This window comes from Tachypleus tridentatus, unplaced genomic scaffold, assembly GCF_004210375.1.
Source record: "Tachypleus tridentatus isolate NWPU-2018 unplaced genomic scaffold, ASM421037v1 Hic_cluster_1, whole genome shotgun sequence".
Taxonomy (NCBI): Eukaryota; Metazoa; Arthropoda; class Merostomata; order Xiphosura; family Limulidae; genus Tachypleus; species Tachypleus tridentatus.
In genome coordinates this window covers 14,355,283-14,381,509 of record NW_027467777.1, presented here as the reverse complement: position 1 = coordinate 14,381,509, position 26,227 = coordinate 14,355,283, and the positions used below count along the sequence as shown (strand labels likewise).

Here is a 26,227-nt window from a genome sequence, read left to right as displayed (position 1 = left end):
TAGAATAACGAAAAGACAAAAAGTTAACAGTCATTCTGGATCGCGTTAAAACACACTATAAAGAATCTCACAGAATCTAGTCTCGTTCTCAGAGATTCAGACTTGTAATAGTTTGGCCTATATAGCCCTATGATATTTAGGTTACGTACCCTTTGGCAAGAGAAGCGTTAACTGTCAACAAGGAAAATAAATAAAATATTGTCATGATGCTTCTCGTTCTGGTTTCATGTGTCAATATTCCCCCAGTGTAAAATAGGTGTTGAGATTCTCTGAACGTTACCACAGAGTAAGTGAGAAAACTATATACCTAGTCCTTCAGTATTACTACAGTAACAACAGAATGTTTATACCTAGTCCTCCAGTGCTGCTACAATAACAATATAACGTGTATAACTAGCCTTTCAGTGTTACTACTATGACAACAGAATGCATGTACCTAATCCTTCAGTGTTAGTACAATAACAACATAGTGTATGTACCTAATTCTTCAGTACTACTATGGTAAAAACGTAATGTATATACCTAGTCCTTCAATGGTACCACAGTTACGACAGAGTATTATATATATACACACACATCTAATCTTTCAGTGGCACTACAATAATAACAGAATGTATATGCCTATTTCACCAGTGGTATGAAAATAATATGAATTTCCTCAAAACTCGTTTACAGAACATTTGGGCTACCGTTAAAACAGACTTATTTTTGAAACACTCACAACCTTCCTTTTCCAAAGTTAAGACCACCCATTGATAATCAACAGAAGGGGATTTTTCACGTTTATTAGAAAATGTCAAAATTTTCCTATTTCTTCATATTATTCCTCAAGTCTATAGCAAAATGAACTGTTTCTTTTGCACTAAAACCAAAACAGACAACTATACCGAACGCTTTGAATGTCCATGACCTATCTAAAAGTTGATTATTTTTCATTGAAAGCTGATCTCCGTGGTTACAACTAGATAATAGATGTGATGTTGTTCTGAAGGGTTGCATGTGTACACGACGCGTGTTTACACCAAACCTGAGAAACAAAGAAATTTGTGTTAGTACATAATCACAAGACACAAAGCTTTATTTAAAGCACTGTTTTAGTCGTATTTGATGTATTTGAAAAGGCTGCTTCTTTACTGGTATAGTTTTATTACGTGTTCACTGAAGGTTGTGTCTTACTCTAGACATATTTAACTATTACTGTGCATTAGAAAAAGTCAACGTATAAATAATTAAAAAGCATAATTTAAAATTTATGAATATGGATATAAATATAAATAAGTATCGCCAAAAATGTAAGCCATTAATGCTGACAATTACTTATTTTTTGTCCATTAAAATTGATAAGTAAGTTAGACATGGAATCAAAATATGAAGTTGTAGATTGAAAAATAATGTAGAAACTATTCACAGACTAATGTTATACTTCTTTTGTAGTCCCAAGTTGCAGACTTGATAATGTAATCTTTTAAATTTTGGTTCAATTTGTTTTATACTTTTTATGACAATCCACATTCTCCCCTTCTAGTACTTCAGTGATATTACAATAATAATAGAAAATCTATACATTTTGTAAATCAGATGATTGAATAATAGTACACACTAACCATGGAATACGTTCATTTTATTAATTGGATGAATGGGGTACTAGTACACATTAACCATGGAATATGTTCATTTTGTTAACTGGATGACTGAGGTAGTAGTGCATACTAATCATAGAATATGCTCATTTTATTAGCTGGATGACTGAGGTACTAGTACACACTAACCATGCAATATGTTCATTTTATTAACTGGATGACTGAAGTACTAGTACAAACCAATCGTGGAATACATTCATTTTATTAACTTGGATGACTGAAGTACTAGTACAAACCAATCGTGGAATACATTCATTTTATTAACTTGGATTACTGAGGTACTAGTACGCACTAACCATGGAATATGTTCATTTTAGTAATTTGGATGACTGAGGTACTAGTACACACTAACCATGGAATACGTTCATTTTAGTAATTTGGATGACTGAGGTACTAGTACACACTAACCATGGAATACGTTCATTTTAGTAATTTGGATGACTGAGGTACTAGTACACACTAACCATGGAATACGTTCATTTTAGTAATTTGGATGACTGAGGTACTAGTACACACTAACCATGGAATACGTTCATTTTAGTAATTTGGATGACTGAGGTACTAGTACACACTAACCATGGAATACGTTCATTTTATTAACTGGATGACTGAGGTACTAGTACACACTAACCATGGAATACATTCATTTTATTAACCAGGTGATTGTAATACCACTATATAATGAACATTGACTAAATACAATCATGGTACTGGTACAAAATATATACTGAGTATATTCACTTTTTTAGTCAGATGACTACAGTAACAGTACAGGTACGGACAGTCCACATTCCTTTTATCAAAAATATGAGTAACGTATTGATACCAGTTATACAGATACTATAAATTCGACATTACTACACTATAATTTGTTTAAATTTCAGGAACGTTTAGAATTTGCTCTTGTTTCTATAATAAAGAAAATGCTGATAAATGTTAAAATGTGGATTAATTAAGAGAGATGTTCAAAAACATTAGTGTCGTACATATGTTATTTTCCCATAGGATGAAGAGTCTTATATCTGTACTAGGAGTTCTACTCATGGTGTCCATCTCCACTTCAAACGAATACTTCTCTTCTACCTCCAGTCTTGTAACGCTGCTGCAGACCGAGAGATATATACTTGAACTTCTCAAGGACTATGTAGAAGGAGTTGATCAACACCTTGATGTCATTAAGAAGTGAGATGTCTTTAAACCAATACTTAATATAATACAATAAGAAAATAATGAGAAACTTATAACAGTAATTCAAATATGCTTCTTTAAAGAATACAGCCATGTTAGGTAGCATGTGGTAAAACTTTTGAAATACAGCACTTTATATATACATCACGTTAGGTAAGTTTGATAGAAACATAACTTCATCTTATATAACAAATATTATATAAAGCTGGATAGAAACTACTGAAATTTAAGTTTACCTTGTACAAGACATGTTGGGTAAAATTAGATAGAAACTACTAAAAAATACTTTTACTTGGTCGTACTTCTCTAATATCCTGTATATCATGTTACACTGGCATTGTTTTTTAGCTTACAGACTTCTCTAATATCCTGTGTATCATGTTACACTTGCATTATCTTTTTTAGCTTACAGACTTCTCTAATATCCTGTGTATCATGTTACACTTGCATTATCTTTTTTAGCTTACAGACTTCTCTAATATCCTGTGTATCATGTTACACTTGCATTATCTTTTTTAGCTTACAGACTTCTCTAATATCCTGTGTATCATGCTACACTGGCATTGTTTTTTAGCTTACAGACTTCTCTAATATCCTGTGTATCATGTTACACTTGCATTATCTTTTTTAGCTTACAGACTTCTCTAATATCCTGTGTATCATGTTACACTTGCATTATCTTTTTTAGCTTACAGACTTCTCTAATATCCTGTGTATCATGTTACACTTGCATTATCTTTTTTAGCTTACAGACTTCTCTAATATCCTGTGTATCATGTTACACTGGCATTATCTTTTTTAGTTTACAGACTTCTCTAATATCCTGTGTATCATGTTACACTTGCATTATCGTTTTTAGCTTACAGACTTCTCTAATATCCTGTGTATCATGTTACACTTGCATTATCGTTTTTAGCTTACAGACTTCTCTAATATCCTGTGTATCATGCTACACTTGCATTATCTTTTTTAGTTTACAGACTTCTCTAATATCCTGTATATCGCCTTAACACTGGTGCTACCTGTCTCTAATGTAGAAATGTTTCTAACTTCCTTTTTCTGACTCTGTTTTCTCTAATATAGTAATCTTCTTATATATTTCTTATCAATGCTTCACTGATTTCCTGTATTTGATGTTAGAATATTAGTTTTTTTCCATATTCTAGTAATATATATAATTTTATTTCTATCCAATGTTACATTAACGTTTTTTCTCACCATTTAGTCTAGCTTCTCTCATATATTGCTACATGTCTGTAAATATTTATTTTTTGTATTTTGTTTCGCCTTTTAGAATATTTCTATTTTGCGAACAAGGTTTTGTAGAATATTTGTTACATTTTTAGGATAAGAGTTTTTTCTTGAGAGAATGAGAGAGATTTATTTTTGTAAATAAAATAAGACATTTATGGATATACTGTAATTACGTTTTGTTCCAGCTCTCTATGGAAAGGGTGTATTATAACTTACTTTGGATCTAGAGTTCTATTGAAAAAGTATGTTGCAATATGGTTGGTATGCCAGTGTCTACGGATGGAGTATATTATAATGGAACACTTTTCTCTGAGTGGGGCATATTTTAAGGAAACTTATCACTGTTTCTAATGTTACAGATTTATAAACGATCGTATATTAGTGGGAGAGAAGAATATGGAAGAATATGTATCCAATCCTATCCATGCTTACAATTTAATGAAACGAATGACAGTAGACCTTCAGGCTGTGGAAGCAAGCACTCAGGTCATGGCATCTCCAGGTAAAGGTTGGATTCTCTGTAAATATCGATAGAAGCAACTGAAACTGCCTTTTAGTTATTTATGGCATTAAACTGAAATTAAAAATGAATAAATTAACGTTTCTGAACAATGAGTTCTCTTATCCGTGAATAATATCAGGCTGTCTTAGCACTCATATTGGTACATGTTAAGCATAAGGTTTCCTTATGGTCAAGGGTTAAAGGTTATGTTATCACGTTGTAAAGTTACATTTAAAACGTTATTAAACTACTATTTTGTGAATATATATTAATTAGTTTAGTATCAAATTGAAGAATACAATTCAAATTTATATATTATATATCCATTTTAGTATGTCACATAGTATGTTTAATACAGCCTTGGTTAATTATGTTTCTGCTGTACAAATGTAAAATCTATAGTTTCTTGCGAGCTGTAAATTCAAATTACCAATATTGACAAGCTCAAGCATAGAACAAGAACCTTCTGTATTTTCTGTTTTCTCAAATGTTATTTATTGTGTGAATCTACCAAGATGGCCCCGCCCACCTCTTCCACTTTTGGAAACACCTGCTTAATCTTTGACGTATGTATAACCAATCAGAAGCTGAGGTTATTCCCCACGTGGTTTTCTTATCCTCTGCGAAATTTTTACGCGGAAAAAGCTCCATAAAACCTTTCTTGTTTTTGGCAAAATCAAAATGAAAAGATAAGATATTGATGAAGCTTAAAATGTCATATTTTGTATGTCCAAATATAACATAATTTTTAAGTCTGATAAATTACTGTGGCTGTCTGTGATATTTATATGGTAAGTTGTATATGTTTTTTTTTTCCCAAAATCGTATATAAAATATAAAAAAAATAATTTGTTTCACAAATGTTATATGTATATAGTAATAATATATATACGTATGCTATGTATTGTAACTGAAATGTGACTATATTTTACAAAATACTGGCCCCTAGAACACACCCAAGATAGATCACTTAGTGAAGGCTGCGTCAATGAAATGTCCGTCAGAAAGGCCGAAAGTCACCAACATGAAAAAAAAATAGAATTGAAGAAATTAGACAATTGTACATTTCACAAATACATCATTTATTACAACCATGGTTTTGTTAGTAATGATATCATCAGGTACAGAATAAATGTTTTGTAACAAGTTTTATATACACATATGTTTGAACAATGAACTGTATGTGACCTTTACATTGACCTACAGACAAGTGGGAGAAACGTTAGCTTGTTTGGTCGTTTACGGCTTTTTTCTGCATTTGTTTTTAGACTTTTATTTATTTGAAAAAAAATCCAGACTCTTTAGTTTTAACCATTTTCACAGATATACAAAATTTTGAGACTTTTACAGATGAAATTTATGTATCGTATCAATAAGGTTGGATGTAAAGGTTCAATTCATTTACCATAATTCCCAGCTTCTAGAATGTTCTTTAATTCTTGTTTAAATATAATTTTCTATTTGACCTACTCTATTACAGTCCTGATGCATTTGTCAAGCTTACAGGTATCTTGCTTTCCTCAATTCTGTAACTATGGAGATTCACCATGTAAAAAAACTAACGATTTCAAGTGTAAATTGTATAAAAATAATATATGTATACATAATATCATGACATTGAAGCTGTTTAAAGGGTGTTTCCTTATAGCAAAGCCACATCAGACTATCTGCTGAGTCCATCGTAGAGAATTGAGCCCCTAACTTCAGGGTTGTAAATCCACAGAGTTATCCCTGTACCAGCAGAGAACAGCTGTTTAAGATAAACATTTCTGGTTTCATTTTACAATCTGTTGTCATTCTGTGACGAAAAAGCGAAACTTGTATCTTCCTCATAATTTTTATGGTGATTACGAGGTCGGCAGGATCGACCACATTCATACAAAAATACAATAGTGTGAAAAACAAACTTTAAAGTTGTTTTCGAATAAGAACGTTTGATAATTATCTGGAAGTTTTGGAGATTAAAAATATTTCTTGTGTAATAATTAACAGTTTTCTAATGCAAAAAATATTTTTAATATTGTTTTCGTTTGTTCTTTTAATTTCGTGCAAAGCTACACAGCGCTATCTGCGCTAGCCGTCCCTAATTTATCAGTGTGAGACTAGAGGAAAGGCACCGCCAACTCTTGGGTTACTATCTTACCAATCAATAGTAGGATTGACCATGACTTTATAACGCGTGTGTTTGTGTGTTTTCTTATAGCAAAGCCACGTCGAGCTATTTGCTGAGCCCACCGAGAGGAATCGAACCCCTGATTTTGTGTTGTAAATCCGTAGACATACCGCTGTACTAGCGGGGTGAGGGGCGACTTTATACCGCCTACATGTAATGTGACGCGATTGTTAACCTTAAAATGAAAGTTACTTTCAATATTGGGTAACTGAAATTCAAAAGAGAAAATGCATTGACAAAAAATTCTTCAAATTTAAATTAAAATTTGATATTTTGTAAAGTAAAGCCTTGAAATATTTACTGAATTCTGAAATAATTTGTGAAGACACGTGTACATTTTAACAGGTACAGTATAGTTGCTTTGTGATTATTTTTCGGAATTAGGAACGGGTAGAATCCATCCACTCGCAGTATAGGGGTCGTATCGTTGTTTCTTATTGAGAAATTTATAGAGTCAGACCTTTCTCCTCAAAACATTTAGTGTTTATTGTCAGACCTTTCTCCTCAAAACATTTAGTGTTTATTTTTCTCCTCTGCACATTACAAATTATTTAATGTTATCACTTCAATAATGTTAAATACTTCTTCCCCACACAGTAATGTAGCGTTCCCTATTTCTTCTAAAAACATTAATATAGTGTTAACTACTTGTTGTCCACAGAGTAAGATAGTGTTAACTAGTACTTCTCTGCTCAGTAGTATAGTGTTAACTACTTGTTGTCCACAGAGTAATATGGTGTTAACTACTACTTCTCTGCTCAGTAGTATAGTGTTAACTACTACTTCTCTGCTCAGTAGTATAGTGCTAACTACTACTTCTCTGCTCAGTGGTATAGTGTTAACTACTACTTCTCTGCTCAGTGGTATAGTGTTAACTACTACTTCTCTGCTCAGTGGTATAGTGTTAACTACTACTTCTCTGCTCAGTGGTATAGTGTTAACTACTACTTCTCTGCTCAGTGGTATAGTGTTAACTACTACTTCTCTGCTCAGTGGTATAGTGTTAACTACTACTTCTCTGCTCAGTGGTATAGTGTTAACTACTACTTCTCTGCTCAGTGGTATAGTGTTAACTACTACTTCTCTGCTCAGTGGTATAGTGTTAACTACTACTTCTCCGCTCAGTGGTATAGTGTTAACTCTTTTTTTTCTACACAGAGTTATATAATGATAACTACTTTTTCTCCATATATTAACATACTCTTAACTACTTTATCTCTGCAAGTTAATATAGTGTTAACTACGTCTTCTCCACACAGAATATAATGTTAACTACTCCTCTCTGCATATTAATATAGTGTTAAATACTTCTTCAGGAAATGAAGGCGAAAGTGGTGTGTTAAAGTTAGACCCCTCCACCACGAGGATTCTCTCCTTCCTTTCTCGGGTCACCACGCACGGCAAACGCGTGGGTGGATGTTTAGATCCCAGACGAGGTAAAATAAAGAGCAGAACGTTCTCTGGGAGGTTCCCTCACCACGTACAGGATTTCACATAGAGTATTATCATATGGATTAGTCAGTGTAACGATGGTATCGTTTTCACTAGTCACTGTAACGATGTTACTATTTCGATTATTTAATGTTGTAATGTAAACATATTTTAGTTGTGCCATTTTCATGATTAATTTTTGTTTTGAATCTTGCGGAAAGCTACACGAGGGCTATCTACGCTAGCCGTCCTTAATTTAGCAATGTGAGACTAGTGGAAGACAGCTAGTCATCACTACCCACCGCGAACTCTTGGGCTTCTCTTTTATGATTGAATAGTGGGATTGTTCGTCCCATTATAACGCCCCCACGGCTGAAAGGATGAGCATGTTTGGTGTGATGGGGATTAGAACCCGCAACCCTCAGATTAGGAGTCGAGTGCTTTAACCACCTGGCTATTCTGGGCCAATTTGTGTTTTAAATTCTTTGGTTTTTCTTTTGAAGAGCCAATGTAATATTATTAATATTTCTGTTCGAGTCACTGGAACAATATTCATGTTATTGTTGAGTCAATGTGGTGATATTAATGCTATACCTTGAGTCACTACAGTTACCCAACAATAAACTTCTCTCTATGGGAAAGGTCAAAGTGTACATTTCACGCCCTTTTGAAGCGTTATATTGAAATTTCAATTAAGCTATTAAACTACTTTTTATCACTTTATACAAATAATACTGGTATTAAACTAGTTAATAAATCAAAATTTAGTTCCATGTAATTTTAAAGTTCTTAGTTTTATAAGAAAGACTTACTTAAGTAAATTAAATATTTCTTAATATTAGAATCGTCGCATTTCTTCTCCAGGTCTTCTACTTTAACTTACTACCCCTTTCTGAAGTATGTTAGTTTACTTAGTTATCCACATTAGATTCCATCTAGGAACATAAGGCCGCAATCGCTTGCGGATTCTTCAACAGGTATTTAAGTCAGTTGGTTGTTAGCCCACAGCACCGAGCCGTCCCTAATTTAGCAGTGTAAGACTAGAGGGAAGGCAGCTAGTCATCACCACCCACCGCCAACTCTTAGGCTACTCTTTTACCAACGAAAAGTGGGATTGACCGTCACATTATAACGCCCCCACGGGCGGGAGGGCGAACATGTTTGGCGCGACGCGGTCGCGAACCCGCGACCCTTAGATTACGAGTCGCACGCCTTACGCGTTTGGCCATGCCAGGCCTTCTGAAGTAAGTAGTATAACGTACATTACTCGTTATAACACCAATATTGGGAAGGTAATGTCTAATTCTGATTTCGTTCATTCTTTGATTACATAGTTATAAACTGGAAAATCTGCCCCATTTGCCACTCCTTCCTGTCACAAATTGTCAACAAATATCTCTAATATCTTATATCATTTATAAATAATAGGAAAGCAATGATTTACTCCATGCAATATCAATAAATGTCTCTGATATCTTATATGATTTACAACCAATATAAAGTTTCATTCCACAGAATGTTAATGTTTCTGATATATTATTTCATTTATAACTAATATAAAGGCAAAGTTTTACTGCATGAAATGATGCGCAATACAACAATAAATACATTGTTTTCAATTCAATGAATTGTCAAATGCTCCTACAGTCTGAAAGTTCATTACGTAGTGTCCAGATCGATTATCTAAGGGATTTAGTTTAAGCTCTTCTTATCTTAGGTAGGAAGTCATTTAAAATATAATAGCTGTAGAACATTTGTCTGGTTTCCTCTACTATTAAGTATTTTTAGATACATTATTTAAATTAAGTTCGTAAAAATGACAGTATAAAGTGCCATCATTACAGAAAAGTAGGCTTAATTTTTTTCGACAACCAACAGACCAAAACAAAATGAAAAGAAAGTGTAGATATTGTATGTTTCATACATATTTCTTATTCATTTTGATAAAAGTAACTAAAATGTTAAAATTAGCAATTTATTAGTTATGTTACATTGAGTTGAGATTAGGTACAATAATGAAAAATATAAGTTCTTCATAAGGTATTCTTGTGACGACCATAAATCAATTAATACGAAACCGAACGAAACAGTAAATTCCAAACATGGACAACTATAACAGTTTATGTACCTATCACAATGATAAGAGGATGTACAACTTAATATAGTAAATGTAGTGGTCTTGTCATTTACACTGGTCACTGTAGTTCTTGTTTGACACAGCAGATAGCCCGATGTGGCTTTGCTATCAGAAATCACACTAGTCACTGTACTGGTGTTACTAGAACAATTAATTAAAATAACACTATATTGGTTCATGTTTCTACCACAATAAGAATAAATACATCAGGTTATGTTCCTATAACAGTGTCAAGACGATATACTAGGCTATTTATCATCACTAACCTATAACAGTGTCAAGACGATATATTAGGCTATTTATCATCACTAACCTATAACAGCGTCAAGACGATATACTAGGCTATTTATCATCACTAACCTATAACCGTGTAAACAGGATATACTAGGCTATTTATCATCACTAACCTATAACCATGTAAACAGGATATACTTGGTTATTTATATCTTCAATCTATAACCATGTAAATGGGATATATTAGGCTATTTACTAATAGCCTAATGACTATGAGTATGTCAACGGGTTATCCTAGATTATTTGTATCTTCGAACTATAACCATGTAAACAGGAAATAATGGGTTATTTACTTTCACCAGCATGCAACTACTTGAAGAAAACAAATCACTCATTATCACCATGAGAACAAATTACACCAGAATATTTAGTAAAGTCAACACAAGGATATACTAGGCTATTTATCATCACTAACCTATAACCATGTAAACAGGATATACTTGGTTATTTATATCTTCAATCTATAACCATGTAAATGGGATATATTAGGCTATTTACTAATAGCCTAATGACTATGAGTATGTCAACGGGTTATCCTAGATTATTTGTATCTTCGAACTATAACCATGTAAACAGGAAATAATGGGTTATTTACTTTCACCAGCATGCAACTACTTGAAGAAAACAAATCACTCATTATCACCATGAGAACAAATTACACCAGAATATTTAGTAAAGTCAACACAAGAATCTGTAATTGCAGTAAGAAAGGAAACAAACTTGTTTCAAGGTAATAAGTTTCATTGAAACGTCTTAATTCCAGATAAAATAGTAGAAGATTAGATTTTCTCCAATCTATAATAAGAGTTGATTGTACCTGATATGAAGTAAACATTGACTTCTTCCAGAGTACGTTCCTAGCATGCATCACATCAGGTCCATCTCTCCACTTCCAACAGATGGTGACTTGCAGGGCGCGGCTGACGCCCTCGTACGTCTCCTGGACACATACAAACTTAATATGTCTGCCATGATTCGTGGAATCATTCGGAGCAGTGGACGATTCCCGTCGTTTGAAGCTCATGAACAGTTAACAGGTAGGCTTACCATTCTACGTCTGTACTAAAATCAAACTAACGTTAATTATGTTTTTACGTATATGTTGATCTATAATTATAATTTACCCGAAAGAAACAAATAAAAGGTTCACCACAAGTGTTATTTTTAGTTCTATCCATACGTTACTCACCAGACACACAACGTTCACAAGTTTTACTCTTAGTTCTATCCATACGTTACTCACCAGACACACAACGTTCACCACAAGTTTTACTCTTAGTTCTATCCATACGTTACTCGCCAGACACACAACGTTCACCACAAGTTTTACTCTTAGTTCTATCCATACGTTACTCGCCAGACACATAACGTTCACCACAAGTTTTACTCTTAGTTCTATCCATACGTTACTCACCAGACACACAACGTTCACCACAAGTTTTACTCTTAGTTCTATCCATACGTTACTCACCAGACACACAACGTTCACCACAAGTTTTACTCTTAGTTCTATCCATACGTTACTCGCCAGACACACAACGTTCACCACAAGTTTTACTCTTAGTTCTATCCATACGTTACTCGCCAGACACACAACGTTCACCACAAGTTTTACTCTTAGTTCTATCCATACGTTACTCGCCAGACACACAACGTTCACCACAAGTTTTACTCTTAGTTCTATCCATACGTTACTCGCCAGACACACAACGTTCACCACAAGTTTTACTCTTAGTTCTATCCATACGTTACTCGCCAGACACATAACGTTCACCACAAGTTTTACTCTTAGTTCTATCCATACGTTACTCGCCAGACACATAACGTTCACCACAAGTTTTACTCTTAGTTCTATCCATACGTTACTCGCCAGACACATAACGTTCACCACAAGTTTTACTCTTAGTTCTATCCATACGTTACTCGCCAGACACACAACGTTCACCACAAGTTTTACTCTTAGTTCTATCCATACGTTACTCGCCAGACACACAACGTTCACCACAAGTTTTACTCTTAGTTCTATCCATACGTTACTCGCCAGACACACAACGTTCACCACAAGTTTTACTCTTAGTTCTATCCATACGTTACTCGCCAGACACACAACGTTCACCACAAGTTTTACTCTTAGTTCTATCCATACGTTACTCGCCAGACACACAACGTTCACCACAAGTTTTACTCTTAGTTCTATCCATACGTTACTCGCCAGACACACAACGTTCACCACAAGTTTTACTCTTAGTTCTATCCATACGTTACTCGCCAGACACACAACGTTCACCACAAGTTTTACTCTTAGTTCTATCCATACGTTACTCGCCAGACACACAACGTTCACCACAAGTTTTACTCTTAGTTCTATCCATACGTTTCTCACTACATACACACAAGGTTCACCACACGTCGTCAGTTTTAGATCTATCCATACGTTACTCGCTACATACACATAAGGTTCACCACACGTCGTCAGTTTTAGATATAAACACGATTCTATTTCTAACAATTAAAACGTATTCTGTTAAGAATATTTCGTCTATTACAGGGAAAAATACAGTTAATAAAAATATCTTAATCCTAAATTGTTGAACAAAAGCTTTAAATTGTTAAAAGACTATATTAACCATGATGACTTATTAACAAATACTCTGTTTTCAACATCCAGCGAGAGATTGCCTATTTTAGGAAAACATTCCTTTAACCAAGGTCTCTATGATTATGCAATCGATTGGTTTGAGGCTGCTCTGACCAAAGCGAACGAAGAAGGAAACAGAACAGTCAGTCCTGAGGAAATCCAACTGTTCCTCAGTATCGCCATCAGTATCGTAAGTTATTTATTATATACGATCAACTTGTCATTTTTACCAATGATAATTACCTTAACTGTTTATATTATCATCAAAATTTTGCCCCAGATAACCATTAATTCAGCTGTTTCTACTTATTATCACTCTGTCCTAACTTCTCTATACTATAGATAACTGTTAACTCAGCTGTTTCTACTTATATCACTATGTCCTTACTTCTCTGTACTATAGATAACTGTTAACTCACCTGTTTCTACTTATTATCACTCTGTCCTAACTTCTCTATACTATAGATAACTGTTAACTCAGCTGTTTCTACTTATATCACTATGTCCTTACTTCTCTGTACTATAGATAACTGTTAACTCACCTGTTTCTACTTATTATCACTCTGTCCTAACTTCTCTATACTATAGATAACTGTTAACTCAGCTGTTTCTACTTATATCACTATGTCCTTGCTTCTCTGTACTATAGATAACTGTTAACTCACCTGTTTCTACTTATTATCACTATGTCCTTACTTCTCTGTACTATAGATAACTGTTAACTCAGCTGTTTCAACTTATTATCACTATGTCCTTACTTCTCTGTACTATAGATAACTGTTAACTCACCTGTTTCTACTTATTATCACTATGTCCTTGCTTCTCTGTGCTATGGATAACTGTTAACTCACCTGTTTCTGCTTATTATCACTATGTCCTTGCTTCTCTGTGCTATAGATAACTGTTAACTCACCTGTTTCTGCTTATTATCACTATGTCCTTACTTCTCTGTACTATGGATAACTGTTAACTCACCTGTTTCTGCTTATTATCACTCTGTCCTGGCTTCTCTGTACTATGGATAACTGTTAACTCAGCTGTTTCTGCTTATATCACTATGTCCTGCTTCTCTGTACTATGGATAACTGTTAACTCACCTGTTTCTACTTATTATCACTATGTCCTTACTCTCTGTACTATGGATAACTGTTAACTCAGCTGTTTCTGCTTATTATCACTATGTCCTTACTTCTCTGTACTATGGATAACTGTTAACTCACCTGTTTCTGCTTTATTATCACTATGTCCTTACTTCTCTGTACTATAGACAACTGTTGACTCGGCTGTTTTCTTGCTTATTATCACTATGTCCTTACTTCTCTGTGCTATGGATAACTGTTAACTCACCTGTTTCTGCTTATTATCACTATGTCCTTGCTTCTCTATACTATGGATAACTGTTAACTCACCTGTTTCTGCTTATTATCACTATGTCATGCTTGCTTCTCTGTGCTATGGATAACTGTTAACTCACCTGTTTCTGCTTATTATCACTATGTCCTTGCTTCTCTGTGCTATGGATAACTGTTAACTCACCTGTTTCTGCTTATTATCACTATGTCCTATGCTTCTCTGTACTATGGATAACTGTTAACTCACCTGTTTCTACTTATTATCACTATGTCCTTGCTTTTCTGTACTATGGATAACTGTTAACTCACCTGTTTCTGCTTATTATCACTATGTCATGCTTCTCTGTGCTATGGATAACTGTTAACTCACCTGTTTCTGCTTATTATCACTATGTCCTTACTTCTCTGTGCTATGGATAACTGTTAACTCACCTGTTTCTGCTTGTTATCACTATGTCCTTGCTTCTCTGTACTATAGATAACTGTTAACTCACCTGTTTCTGCTTATTATCACTATGTCCCAGCTTCTCTGTTCTATGGATAACTGTTAACTCAGCTGTTTCAACATATTATAACTATGTCCTTACTTCTCTGTACTATAGATAACTGTTAACTCACCTGTTTCTACTTATTATAACTATGTCCTTACTTCTCTGTGCTATGGATAACTGTTAACTCACCTGTTTCTACTTATTATCACTATGTCCTTGCTTCTCTATGCTATGGATAACTGTTAACTCACCTGTTTCTACTTATTATCACTATCTCCTTGCTTCTCTGTGCTATGGATAACTGTTAACTCACCTGTTTCTGCTTATTATCACTATGTCCTTGCTTTTCTGTGCTATGGATAACTGTTAACTCACCTGTTTCTGCTTATTATCACTATGTCCTTGCTTCTCTGTACTATGGATAACTGTTAACTCACCTGTTTCTACTTATTATCACTATGTCCTTGCTTCTCTGTGCTATATGGATAACTGTTAACTCACCTGTTTCTGCTTGTTATCACTGTGTTGCTTAGCTTCTCTGTACTTTATGGATAACTGTTAACTCACCTGTTTCTGCTTATTATCACTATGTCGCTAGCTTCTCTGTACTATGGATGACTGTTAACTCACCTGTTTCTGCTTATTATCACTTTATGTGTCTTACTTCTCTGTACTATGGATAACTGTTAACTCACCTGTTTCTGCTTATTATCACTATGTCCATGCTTCTCTGTGCTATGGATGACTGTTAACTCAGCTGTTTCAACTTATTATCACTATGTCCTTGCTTCTCTGTACTATGGATAACTGTTAACTCACCTGTTTCTGCTTATTATCACTATGTCCTTACTTCTCTGTGCTATGGATAACTGTTAACTCACCTGTTTCTACTTATTATCACTATGTCCTTACTTCTCTGTACTATGGATAACTGTTAACTCACCTGTTTCTACTTATTATCACTATGTCCTTAGCTTCTCTGTGCTATGGATAACTGTTAACTCACCTGTTTCTGCTTATTATCACTATGTCCTTACTTCTCTGTACTATAGATAACTGTTGACTCACCTGTTTCTACTTATTATCACTATGTCCTTACTTCTCTGTACTATAGACAACTGTTGACTCGGCTGTTTCTACTTATTATCACTATGTCCTTACTTCTCTGTACTATAGACAACTGTTGACTCGGCTGTTTCTACTTATTATCACTATGTCCTTACTTCTCTGTACTATAGACAACTGTTGACTTGGCTGTTTCTACTTATTATCACTATGTCCTTACTTCTCTGTACTATAGACAACTGTTGACTCGGCTGTTTCTGCTTATTATCACTAATGTAGCTTCTCTGTACTATAGACAACTGTTGACTCGGCTGTTTCTACTTATTATCACTATGTCCTTACTTCTCTGTACTATAGACAACTGTTGACTCACCTGTTTCTACTTATTATCACTATGTCCTTACTTCTCTGTACTATAGATAACTGTTAACTCACCTGTTTCTACTTATTATCACTATGTCCTTACTTCTTGTACTATGGATAACTGTTAACTCACCTGTTTCTACTTATTATCACTATGTCCTTACTTCTCTGTACTATAGATAACTGTTAACTCACCTGTTTCTACTTATTATCACTATGTCCTTACTTCTCTGTACTATAGATAACTGTTAACTCACCTGTTTCTACTTATTATCACTATGTCCTTACTTCTCTGTACTATAGATAACTGTTAACTCACCTGTTTCTACTTATTATCACTATGTCCTTGCTTCTCTGTACTATAGAGGACTGTTAACTCACCTGTTTCTACTTATTATCACTATGTCCTTGCTTCTCTGTGCTATAGAGAACTGTTAACTCACCTGTTTCTGCTTATTATCACTATGTCCTTGCTTCTCTGTACTATAGATAACTGTTAACTCACCTGTTTCTGCTTATTATCACTATGTCCTTAGCTTCTCTGTACTATAGATAACTGTTAACTCACCTGTTTCTGCTTATTATCACTATGTCCTTGCTTCTCTGTGCTATAGAGAACTGTTAACTCAGCTGTTTCAACTTATTATCACTATGTCCTTACTTCTCTGTACTATAGAGAACTGTTAACTCACCTGTTTCTACTTATTATCACTATGTCCTTACTTCTCTGTACTATAGATAACTGTTAACTCACCTGTTTCTGCTTATTATCACTATGTCCTTGCTTCTCTATACTATGGATAACTGTTGACTCAGCTGTTTCTATTTATTATCACTATGTCCTTACTTCTCTGTACTATAGACAACTGTTGACTCGGCTGTTTCTACTTATTATCACTATGTCCTTACTTCTCTGTACTATAGACAACTGTTGACTCGGCTGTTTCTACTTATTATCACTATGTCCTTACTTCTCTGTACTATAGACAACTGTTGACTCGGCTGTTTCTACTTATTAACACTATGTCCTTACTTCTCTATACTATAGACAACTGTTAACTCGGCTGTTTCTACTTATTATCACTATGTCCTTACTTCTCTATACTATGGATAACTGTTAACTCAGCTGTTTCTACTTGTTTTCTCTATGTCCTTCTATTCACTAGAAACACAGTTACGACAGAAAGTGTTTGTACCCCTGCGTCCCGAGTGGTTTTTTGCTCATAACTTAAAAAAATACCACGATTAGGCTAATAGAAGTATAGTATATTATAAATATTATACTAACACGCATCAACATAAATTTTATGTAAATTAAATGACAAATAAACTGTTTATAAACAAATAACCAAAAATAGGAGGAGCAGAAAGTGTTCGTACAGTTCAGAACGTGTGAAAAAACTGATATTCCCGTAAAAATTTTGTTTAGTTTGGCGAATAAACTACATTATACCATTCCAGAACTAGACACTGGGTTCATAATTATTAGAATTTAGCCAGCAAAAAATGTACTTCCGGCAATTCAGCGCCGTCTCCGTCATTATCTGCTTGGTCATCATGGCGAACAGGAAACAATTGTCCAGTAATTTAAAAAACCGAATTATTGTAAAATACAAGTTTCGTGTGTCTCTTTCCGGTATTGTTACACAACTTAATGTGCCGAAATCTACTGTTCAAAGCATAATTGCCAAGTTTAAGCTTAGAGGATCAACTGATAACCTCCCTCGTTCCGGACGCCCCACCAAAATTCGAAAAAGAACCAAGAAGAAGGTTATCAAAGAAGTTAGTAGGAACCATTGGTTAACACGTGATGACATACAGAAACTGGGGTTGAAGTAAGCACCTCTACATTTACGAACATGTTAAGTTCTTCTGGGTTCAAAGCATGCCGTCCTCGTAAAACTCCATATTTAAAGCCTGTTCATTTAGAAGCACGATTGAGGTATGCAAGAAAGCATGGAGATAAACCCTTTACCTATTGGAAGAGTATTCTTTAGTCAGATGAGACTAAAATCGAGCTTTTCGGCCACAATTATGTTCGCAATATTTTCCGTAAGAAGGGGGAACGAAATCTTCCAAAGAACACCGTCCCTACAGTTAAGCACAGAGGTGGCTCGATCATGCTATGGGGTTCCTTCAGCTCTTCTGGTGTAGGTAGCCTTCACTGCATCAACGGAATCATGAGAAAAGAAGAGTACGTTGATATATTAGGCACTTATATCAAGAATGATGCTCGGAACTTGCGGCTTGGGCGTCGTTGGATCTTCCAGCACGACAATGACCCTAAGTTCACATCGAAATATGTGCAATCCTGGTTGCAGAGGAACCATATCAGCGTTCTGGAGTGGCTATCGCAGTCACACGATCTCAACCCAATTGAAAATATCTGGCATGAGTTGAAGACCAGGATTCATCAGCATCATCCGAAAAACTTGTGAGAGTTGGAGGCCTTCTGTAAAGAAGAATGGTAAAAAAAAAATACCAGTCGAGTACTGTCAAATGATCATGGAGGGCTATGAGGAGAGATTGCGTCAAGTAATTTACCTGAAAGGCTACACAACTGACCATTAACTTGGACGCACGAACACTTTCTGCCCCTCCTATGTTTGGTTATTTGTTTATAAACAGTTTATTTGTCGTTTAACTTACATACAAATTTATATCGATGTGTGTTAGTATAATATTTATAAAAGACTCTGTTTTCATTATCCTGATCGTGATACTTGTAACGTTATGAGGAAAAAGCTACTGACGACGCAGGGGTACGAACCCTTTCTGTCGTAACTGTACATGTGAATGAAGTAAGAGACATTGAACAAATTCTTGTAAAGAGAGAAGATAAGTATAAATCAATAAGGTAAGAAACACCAGACAAGTACATGTATGAATAGACATCTACATGTGAATAATGTAAGACACTTGTGAATGAAGTCGTAACTGTAACTGTTAGCTCAGCTGTTTCTACTTGTTATCACTACGTCCTTACTTCTACATAGTAGAGATAACTGTTAACTCAGCTGCTTCAATCAGGTTGTCCACAAATAAATGTCATTTTTAATCTGCAAAGTTTGGAAAAGTATAAACTAAAGTTGTAAAACATGCTTTAATCAAAGGAAGTACCATTTATATCTTAGAACGACTAGCATGGGTATTAACACTTTCATTGATAAGGAGAGAACAACGTTTCGACCTTCCTAGGTCATCTTTAGGTTAAAAAATCTAAGATACATTTTTATTTCAAGTGGGTTTCTCGTCATCAAGAATAAGCATCATTTGCTTAAATACACTTTTCCCAACGTGTAACGATGCTGTTTGCACCCCTGCTGTATAAATCAGAGTTCCTACAGTCAGTGAGCTCCCTGAAAGCTTCTTCTGCAGCTGCCTGGTGTTGAAAGTGTTCATTGTTCAAGAAGTTGTCAAAGTGCTTGAAAAAAAGAAACTCCTCAAGGGCATAGGTCTAGGGAATAAGATGGACGAGGCAGAACCTCGATTTTCAATTCATTCAATTTTTGGAGCATCATCCTTGATAGGTCTTGTAATGCTGATTTTGTTGATCTTCGGTCAGCTCATGCAGAACCCACTTATCCAACATTTTCGCCTTTATAACCACTCTCAGGTGATTGGAGATGCTTGATTTGATTGGGCGTAGCTTTTCTGCAAGCTCACGTACTGCTGTGTGAAAATCTGTTTCAAGTGCTTCCCTTGATGTGTTTTCATCTAAGGATGACTTCCTTCCATGATCTTTTTGGTGTTCAAGACCATCTCCATGTAGAAACTTTTGGAACAAAGGCTGAACTATACTTACAGTAACAGATCCATGGCTGATTGATGTTCTGTGTAGCTGTGGTGGCTTTTCACCCAAGTTTGAAGTCAAAGAGGAAACTCAAAAGAAAGTCGTTCTTGCCTATGCTGCCTTGGGGTTGAAAAACTTACTCTGAGTGGAGTTGAAACATTAGACAATTAAGACACCTTGTAAGTGACAAACGTTGGATAAAACCAACCAATCAATGATATGTTATTCAATCTTCAGCTTCTAAATGTCATCATAAGAATTCTGATATTTATTTCTGGACAACTTAATACTAGTTATCACTATGTCCTTACTTCTGTATACTATAGACAACTGGTAACTTATCTGTTTCTACTTGTTATCACTATGCCGTTAGTTCTCTCTACTAGGTATTAGTATTTATAGTCTGTTTAGTTTTTCAATTAATAAGAAATATAGCAAGCTATTTTATGGCAGTTTAATAAAGATTTTAATGTAGTGTTAACCCTTCAACTCTTTACATGTATTTAGATATTAATTTATGTTGTAGCTAACTTTGTTTATAATACCGTATATTGTGTTTAACTTTTCTATTAATAACTGTTGTAGAGTGTAACTATTGGGTTGATGATGTGTGTTTTAAGCAGCTATATTATTAATACTATGTGTTGTATTTAATGTTGTGTTAATACAGTTAGTGTATTTAAATATTATTTTAAGCATATGCGCTGTATTTAAGTGACCTGTTAGTAAAATGTTCTATTTAACTATCCTTTTGATAACGTGTGTTGTTTTTAGCTATCATATTTATAATGTGTTGTGTTTAACTATCCTGTTAAAAAATCTCTGTTGTGTGTAACTGTTCTGTTATTACCGTGTATGGTGATTAAATACGCTGTTATCAACGTGTATTTAAATATCCTGTTACTAACATGTGTTGTGTTTAATTGTTCTGTTATCTACATGTGCTCGTTACAACACAGACAGGAATAAACAATCAAGTTACTCCACAAGTGTTAGAATTATAGGTAATTTTCACATTCTAAATTTAGAAATCCACCTGATATCCTAAGTAAAAAAGTACAAAATTACTTTTCACGCTATGAAGACGTCTCGTATGGCTACACAAACTTTACCAAGTGGTTGGTTGTCAACATATTTTGTATCACACTGTTACTCATATTCTAATTTTTCAAGAAATGAAACCACATTTTCATGCTTTTTGGTCGTTGAAATTATCGTAACGTTTCTTTGGCCTCTCTCTGTTCAACGTTCTGTTCATATCCTGTAGTTGTTTCCTTATAGTAAACTCTGTAAATCGTGATAAGGAAAACTCCTTACTGTTGTTGAAATAAGACTACACATTGCAATTATTTAAGAAGTAGAACACACTTTTAGAAAGAGAGTAAGCCAGGATTATCATAGAATGTCTGGTCATACCTTGAAACATTTTTATTCACGATGTTTATAATAACTGTTCACGTCTCGTTCCACTTCTCATGACTTTATAATTAGATTTAGTTTTCTGCTTAAAGAGTTACACCATCTTTATAAAATTTCACAATGTTCTAGTTGTTGATTAGGAATATCAAACGTATGACAGTTTAAACAAGTACGTTTTCAAATTTTAGGGAAATATTTGTTTGTTGGTTTTGAATTTAGCGCAAAGTTAAACAAGGGCTATCTGGGCTAGCCGTCCCTAATTCAACAGTGTAAGACAAGAGGAAAAGCAGGTACTCACCATCACCCACCGCCAACTCTTAGATTACTCTTTTAGAAACAAACATTGGGATTGATCACTACGTCATAAAGCCCCCACGGTTAAAAAGGGAGCATGTTTAGTGTGACTGAGATTTGAACTTGCGACACTCAGATTACCAGTCGAGCGCCACCTGGCCTTTCCGGGCTTTTTAGGGAAGTAAAAAGAAACAGCTGACATTTTCGAAATTATTTTTCTCTCAAATTTTTTATCTGGACTAAGATCTCTACGTAACGTTTCTAACATTTTTCACATATAAAACTCTTCATCAACATGTAGCTTTATTTTCAAGATAGTTTCTTTCCTGAATAAAACTAACACCTTAATTCCAATTGTGCTTCGTTACTTTATTTTCTTAGTTTTGCTGATCATGATGTAGTTTTGTACTTTATCCATCAATACCAATCTTTAGTTTTGTACTTTATCTATCAATACCAGTCTTTTATAAAACGAACCTTATAATTAAGAATGTAGTTTATCTTTTATACATGTTCGGTTCAAACAACATAAACTGTCGTTTTTCACAAAGATATTATCAACTTAAATTCCTTATTTATGTTGTTTTTCAGCATAACGAAGTCCCACTGGAAATAGATGATAAAGGTAGGATTTTTTTTTTACAACTTACTAATGGAAAAGACAGTTAGTGATGTTAATGGTGTTAACTGTAGCTGTTCAGTTGCCAGTGCAACTATAAGTAATAGATTAACTGTTCTTGTTTAGAGCAACTATGAGTAATGGATTAACTGTAGTTGTTTAGTATGCTAAGGTAGGTTAGTTGGTTTGGTAAGAGAAACACTACAGTAATACAAGTTGTAAAGGACTTTCTGTAGCATAACTGTAATTATTATAACTCCCCAGGATGACTAACGGGTAGTTCAAACAGCAGCGTTTTGACACCTGAAGTTGGCCTTTCAGTCCTGGTTTCAAGTTATTTGATGTTATGGCAATTTTCTAATTTCATTTCAAACTAGATGTACTTTAATTCTTAAAATGGAATCACATTAAAAAAGCTCTAATTTACAAATTAAAAACTTAAAACAGAATTAAAAAGATTAATGCCCTTTAAAAAAACTAATGAAGGTGGACAGTGTCACTATCGCCAATAACACTGTTTAAAGGTTGTGGATAAACTTTGAGACAAAACATGTTTAAAATGGTGCCGTCATTGAGAGTCGTAATGATGGCAAGAAAGTAAAATGTGACTTATTGTGACTTAAGTGTTACACAAACTACACACTGGTGCATCAGTTTCAGATAAAAGAAAACAATGAGTTAAAAAAACTGTGACCAATGCACAGTCTAGTTAGAACAACTTCTTCTTTCCGATTTTATGGAAGCAAGACGGACAAAGTCAATATAGGGTTTTATTTGGAAAAACTTGTTTTCACGTTACTCACCCAAGTCGACTACCAACTGGCACGGAACCGAGCCTTGAATATAGGACCATGTATGGAACAGGCACAGCAGTGATAGTGCCAGAACAAACAGACTTAGCTGTGGTATTGGGAAGCTCGTCCCCACGAATACCAACGTGGCCTGGTATCCAAAAAAACTGGATAAAAGTAGATGTTAAAGAGAAATGGGCCACATGGTTTAGAATATCAACTAGAACAGGGTGTGAACTAATGTGAAGCAATTCCAGGGCCAGTAGAGAACTAAGCAAGTTAGTATAAATAGTGCAGTTGGAGTACTGCTTAGCTTCTATGTGATCCAGGGCAAGACAAATGGAGTATAATTCTGCATTGCACACAGAAGTTGTAGAGGGGTTTCTGTGCACAACCATCGAACCACACCAAACCATGGCAGATCCCACAGAGTCACCTGATTTCGAACTATCTGTATAAATAGGAATGGAAGATGGTTCGAAAGATGTTCAGCAAACAACAGACAGTAATTCCAATCTGGGGTTGTGTTTTCCTCAAACGGTTTTAGAGAGAAAAGAAGTTAAAACCATTTGTTGTGGTCCACTTCAGTGAACGATTCAGGGCAGTCTGTAGCTGCTGCTCAATATACCTCATGTTTGATGACTGAGTTGTGAAAGTCGTTGACATAGAGTCAGTTTGCAAGAATAACAGGAAATTGCTCAGTGATGGCATTAATCTTTATTTTGAAGAGTAGTACACTCAAAACACAGCCCCGAGAGATTCCAAGCTCCTGTAGAAAAGAATGGGAAAGTGTCGAACCAACATGAACTTGGAATCACCTGTCAACTAAAAAAAATAATAAAAATGGGCAAATGACCATGTAACTCATATAAATGGAGGTCTCGTGAAATGCCATTCCTATATGTAGTATCATAAGCCTTATCAAGAACAAAGAATATAGATGCAAGATGTTGTAGTTGAAGAAAGGCTTCTCTGATTGATGTTTCAAGTCGAATCAGGTGGTCCATTGTGGAGCGTTGTCGTCGGAACCACACTGGGTGGGGGGAGGAGGTTGTTTGATTCGAGGAATAAAACAAGAACGTTAACCTTCTTCCTAAGGTCTTACAGAGACAGCTCGTAAAGCAATTGGATGGTAGTTTGAAGGAATCGTGGGATCCTTTCCAGGCTTATAGAAAGGTAGGACAATTGCCCAGCTTCAGGCATCAAGAAAACCATTCTCCTGCCAGATTCGGTTAAAAACAATAAGAAGAATTGCAAGAGAAGCAAAGATAGACGACACAACATCTCGTAGTGAACAACGTCACGTCTGACCAATGTACTGTCAGACCGATGAAGGGCCAGTTTGAGTTCTACCAGTGTAAAGAAATGATTTTAGACATAGAGACAATCAGTTCCAAAAGAAAAAGGTAATCGCTCTGGCTAAGTTTTAATGGCTAAGAAGGTGGAAGATGAAGCAGAAGTGCTAGATACTTGGCAAAAGCTTTCAACTAGAGTATTGGTGATGCTCCTGGTATCAGCTGCTTCCTGGCCATCAGAGAGCAAGATAGAGAGGGCGACAGAATTATATTGCCCACTGACCTTTCGAATCTTATCCAATATGACTTTGGAACTGGTGGTAGAAGATATGTTGATTGTAAATATAATCCAAGATTTCTTCTGGCTTTGACATCTTACCTACTGAGCATGGGCACGTGGCTGCTGGAAAGCGATGTAGCTTGATCTGGATGTTGAGATCCCAGAGGAGGTAAATTGAAAGAACAAAACCTTCCCTGGGAGGTCCCCTCACCACGTACAGGAATTCACACCGAGGGACTATGCTAATGTAACTTTCAGTAATAAACTAACTATAGCTGTTTAGTTGCTTGTGCACCTGTCAGTAATGGATTAACTGTAGCTATTTAAATGCTGTTGTAGCTACCATCAATAGATTAACTGTAGCTATTTAAATGCTGTTGTAGCTACCATTAATAGATTAACTATAGCTGTTTAGTTGCTAGTGTAACTATCAGTAATGGATTAACTGTAGCTGTTTAGTTGTTGGTGTAGCTACCACAAATATCCGAAACTTTCTCTTATCCCTTGCTAAACATTTTCTGATTTATTATAGAAACAACTTGGAAGACTGTTCCTGTTCCCTTTAGTGATAGAAACTATATGTCTTATGAAAGGAATTTCAAGCCAGTGTTTTTTGTTGACAATCTTGATCCTGTAATAGAAAAGGAACAATTCAACAGACTGTGTCGTGGAGAACACCTCAGGGTAATGGATATGTTTCAAGTAAATCTGTATGTTAGAAATAGGAACCAGCTTTAAAGGAGCATCGTAAATATGCTGTTTTATTATACCAAATAAGTAGCCTTAATGTTAGAAAAATTAGCATGGATTAGTGTTCATTGTCAATGACTTCATTCACAAGTGTCTTACATTATTCACATGTAGATGTCTTTATTTATTCATACATGTACTTGTCTGGTGTTTCTTACCTTATTGATTTATACTTATCTTCTCTCTTTACAAGGATTTGTTTAATGTATCTTACTTCATTCATATGTTTGTATTCAATGTCTCTTACTTTATTGACATGTAGGTCTATACTGTTTCTTACTTTATTCGTGTACACGTGTATTCTTTGTTTACATATACTTTTAATGTTTCTTACTTCATCGAAATGCACTTGTCTACTTATTCATGTACATGTCTACTTTTTTTAGTTTTATTTATGCATATTTGTCTCACTCTCTTTATTTCAATACACGTGATCAATGTTTCTCATTTTATTCAAA

General features: G+C 34.9%; 1 protein-coding gene across 1 annotated transcript in view; it reads left to right on the top strand.

The window, feature by feature from the left end:
• LOC143242033 (prolyl 4-hydroxylase subunit alpha-2-like) overlaps nt 1-25,772 on the top strand; it is a 28,024-nt gene extending 2,252 nt beyond the window's left edge. The window contains exons 3-8 of the mRNA XM_076485373.1: nt 2,646-2,822; nt 4,442-4,584; nt 11,468-11,656; nt 13,308-13,447; nt 22,626-22,659; nt 25,552-25,772. Of these exons, the coding sequence (XP_076341488.1) occupies nt 2,647-2,822; nt 4,442-4,584; nt 11,468-11,656; nt 13,308-13,447; nt 22,626-22,659; nt 25,552-25,757 (888 nt within the window). The 5' untranslated portion in view covers nt 2,646 and the 3' untranslated portion in view covers nt 25,758-25,772. The remainder of the gene's footprint in view (nt 1-2,645; nt 2,823-4,441; nt 4,585-11,467; nt 11,657-13,307; nt 13,448-22,625; nt 22,660-25,551) is intronic.
• The last annotated feature ends 455 nt before the right edge of the window (nt 25,773-26,227 follow it).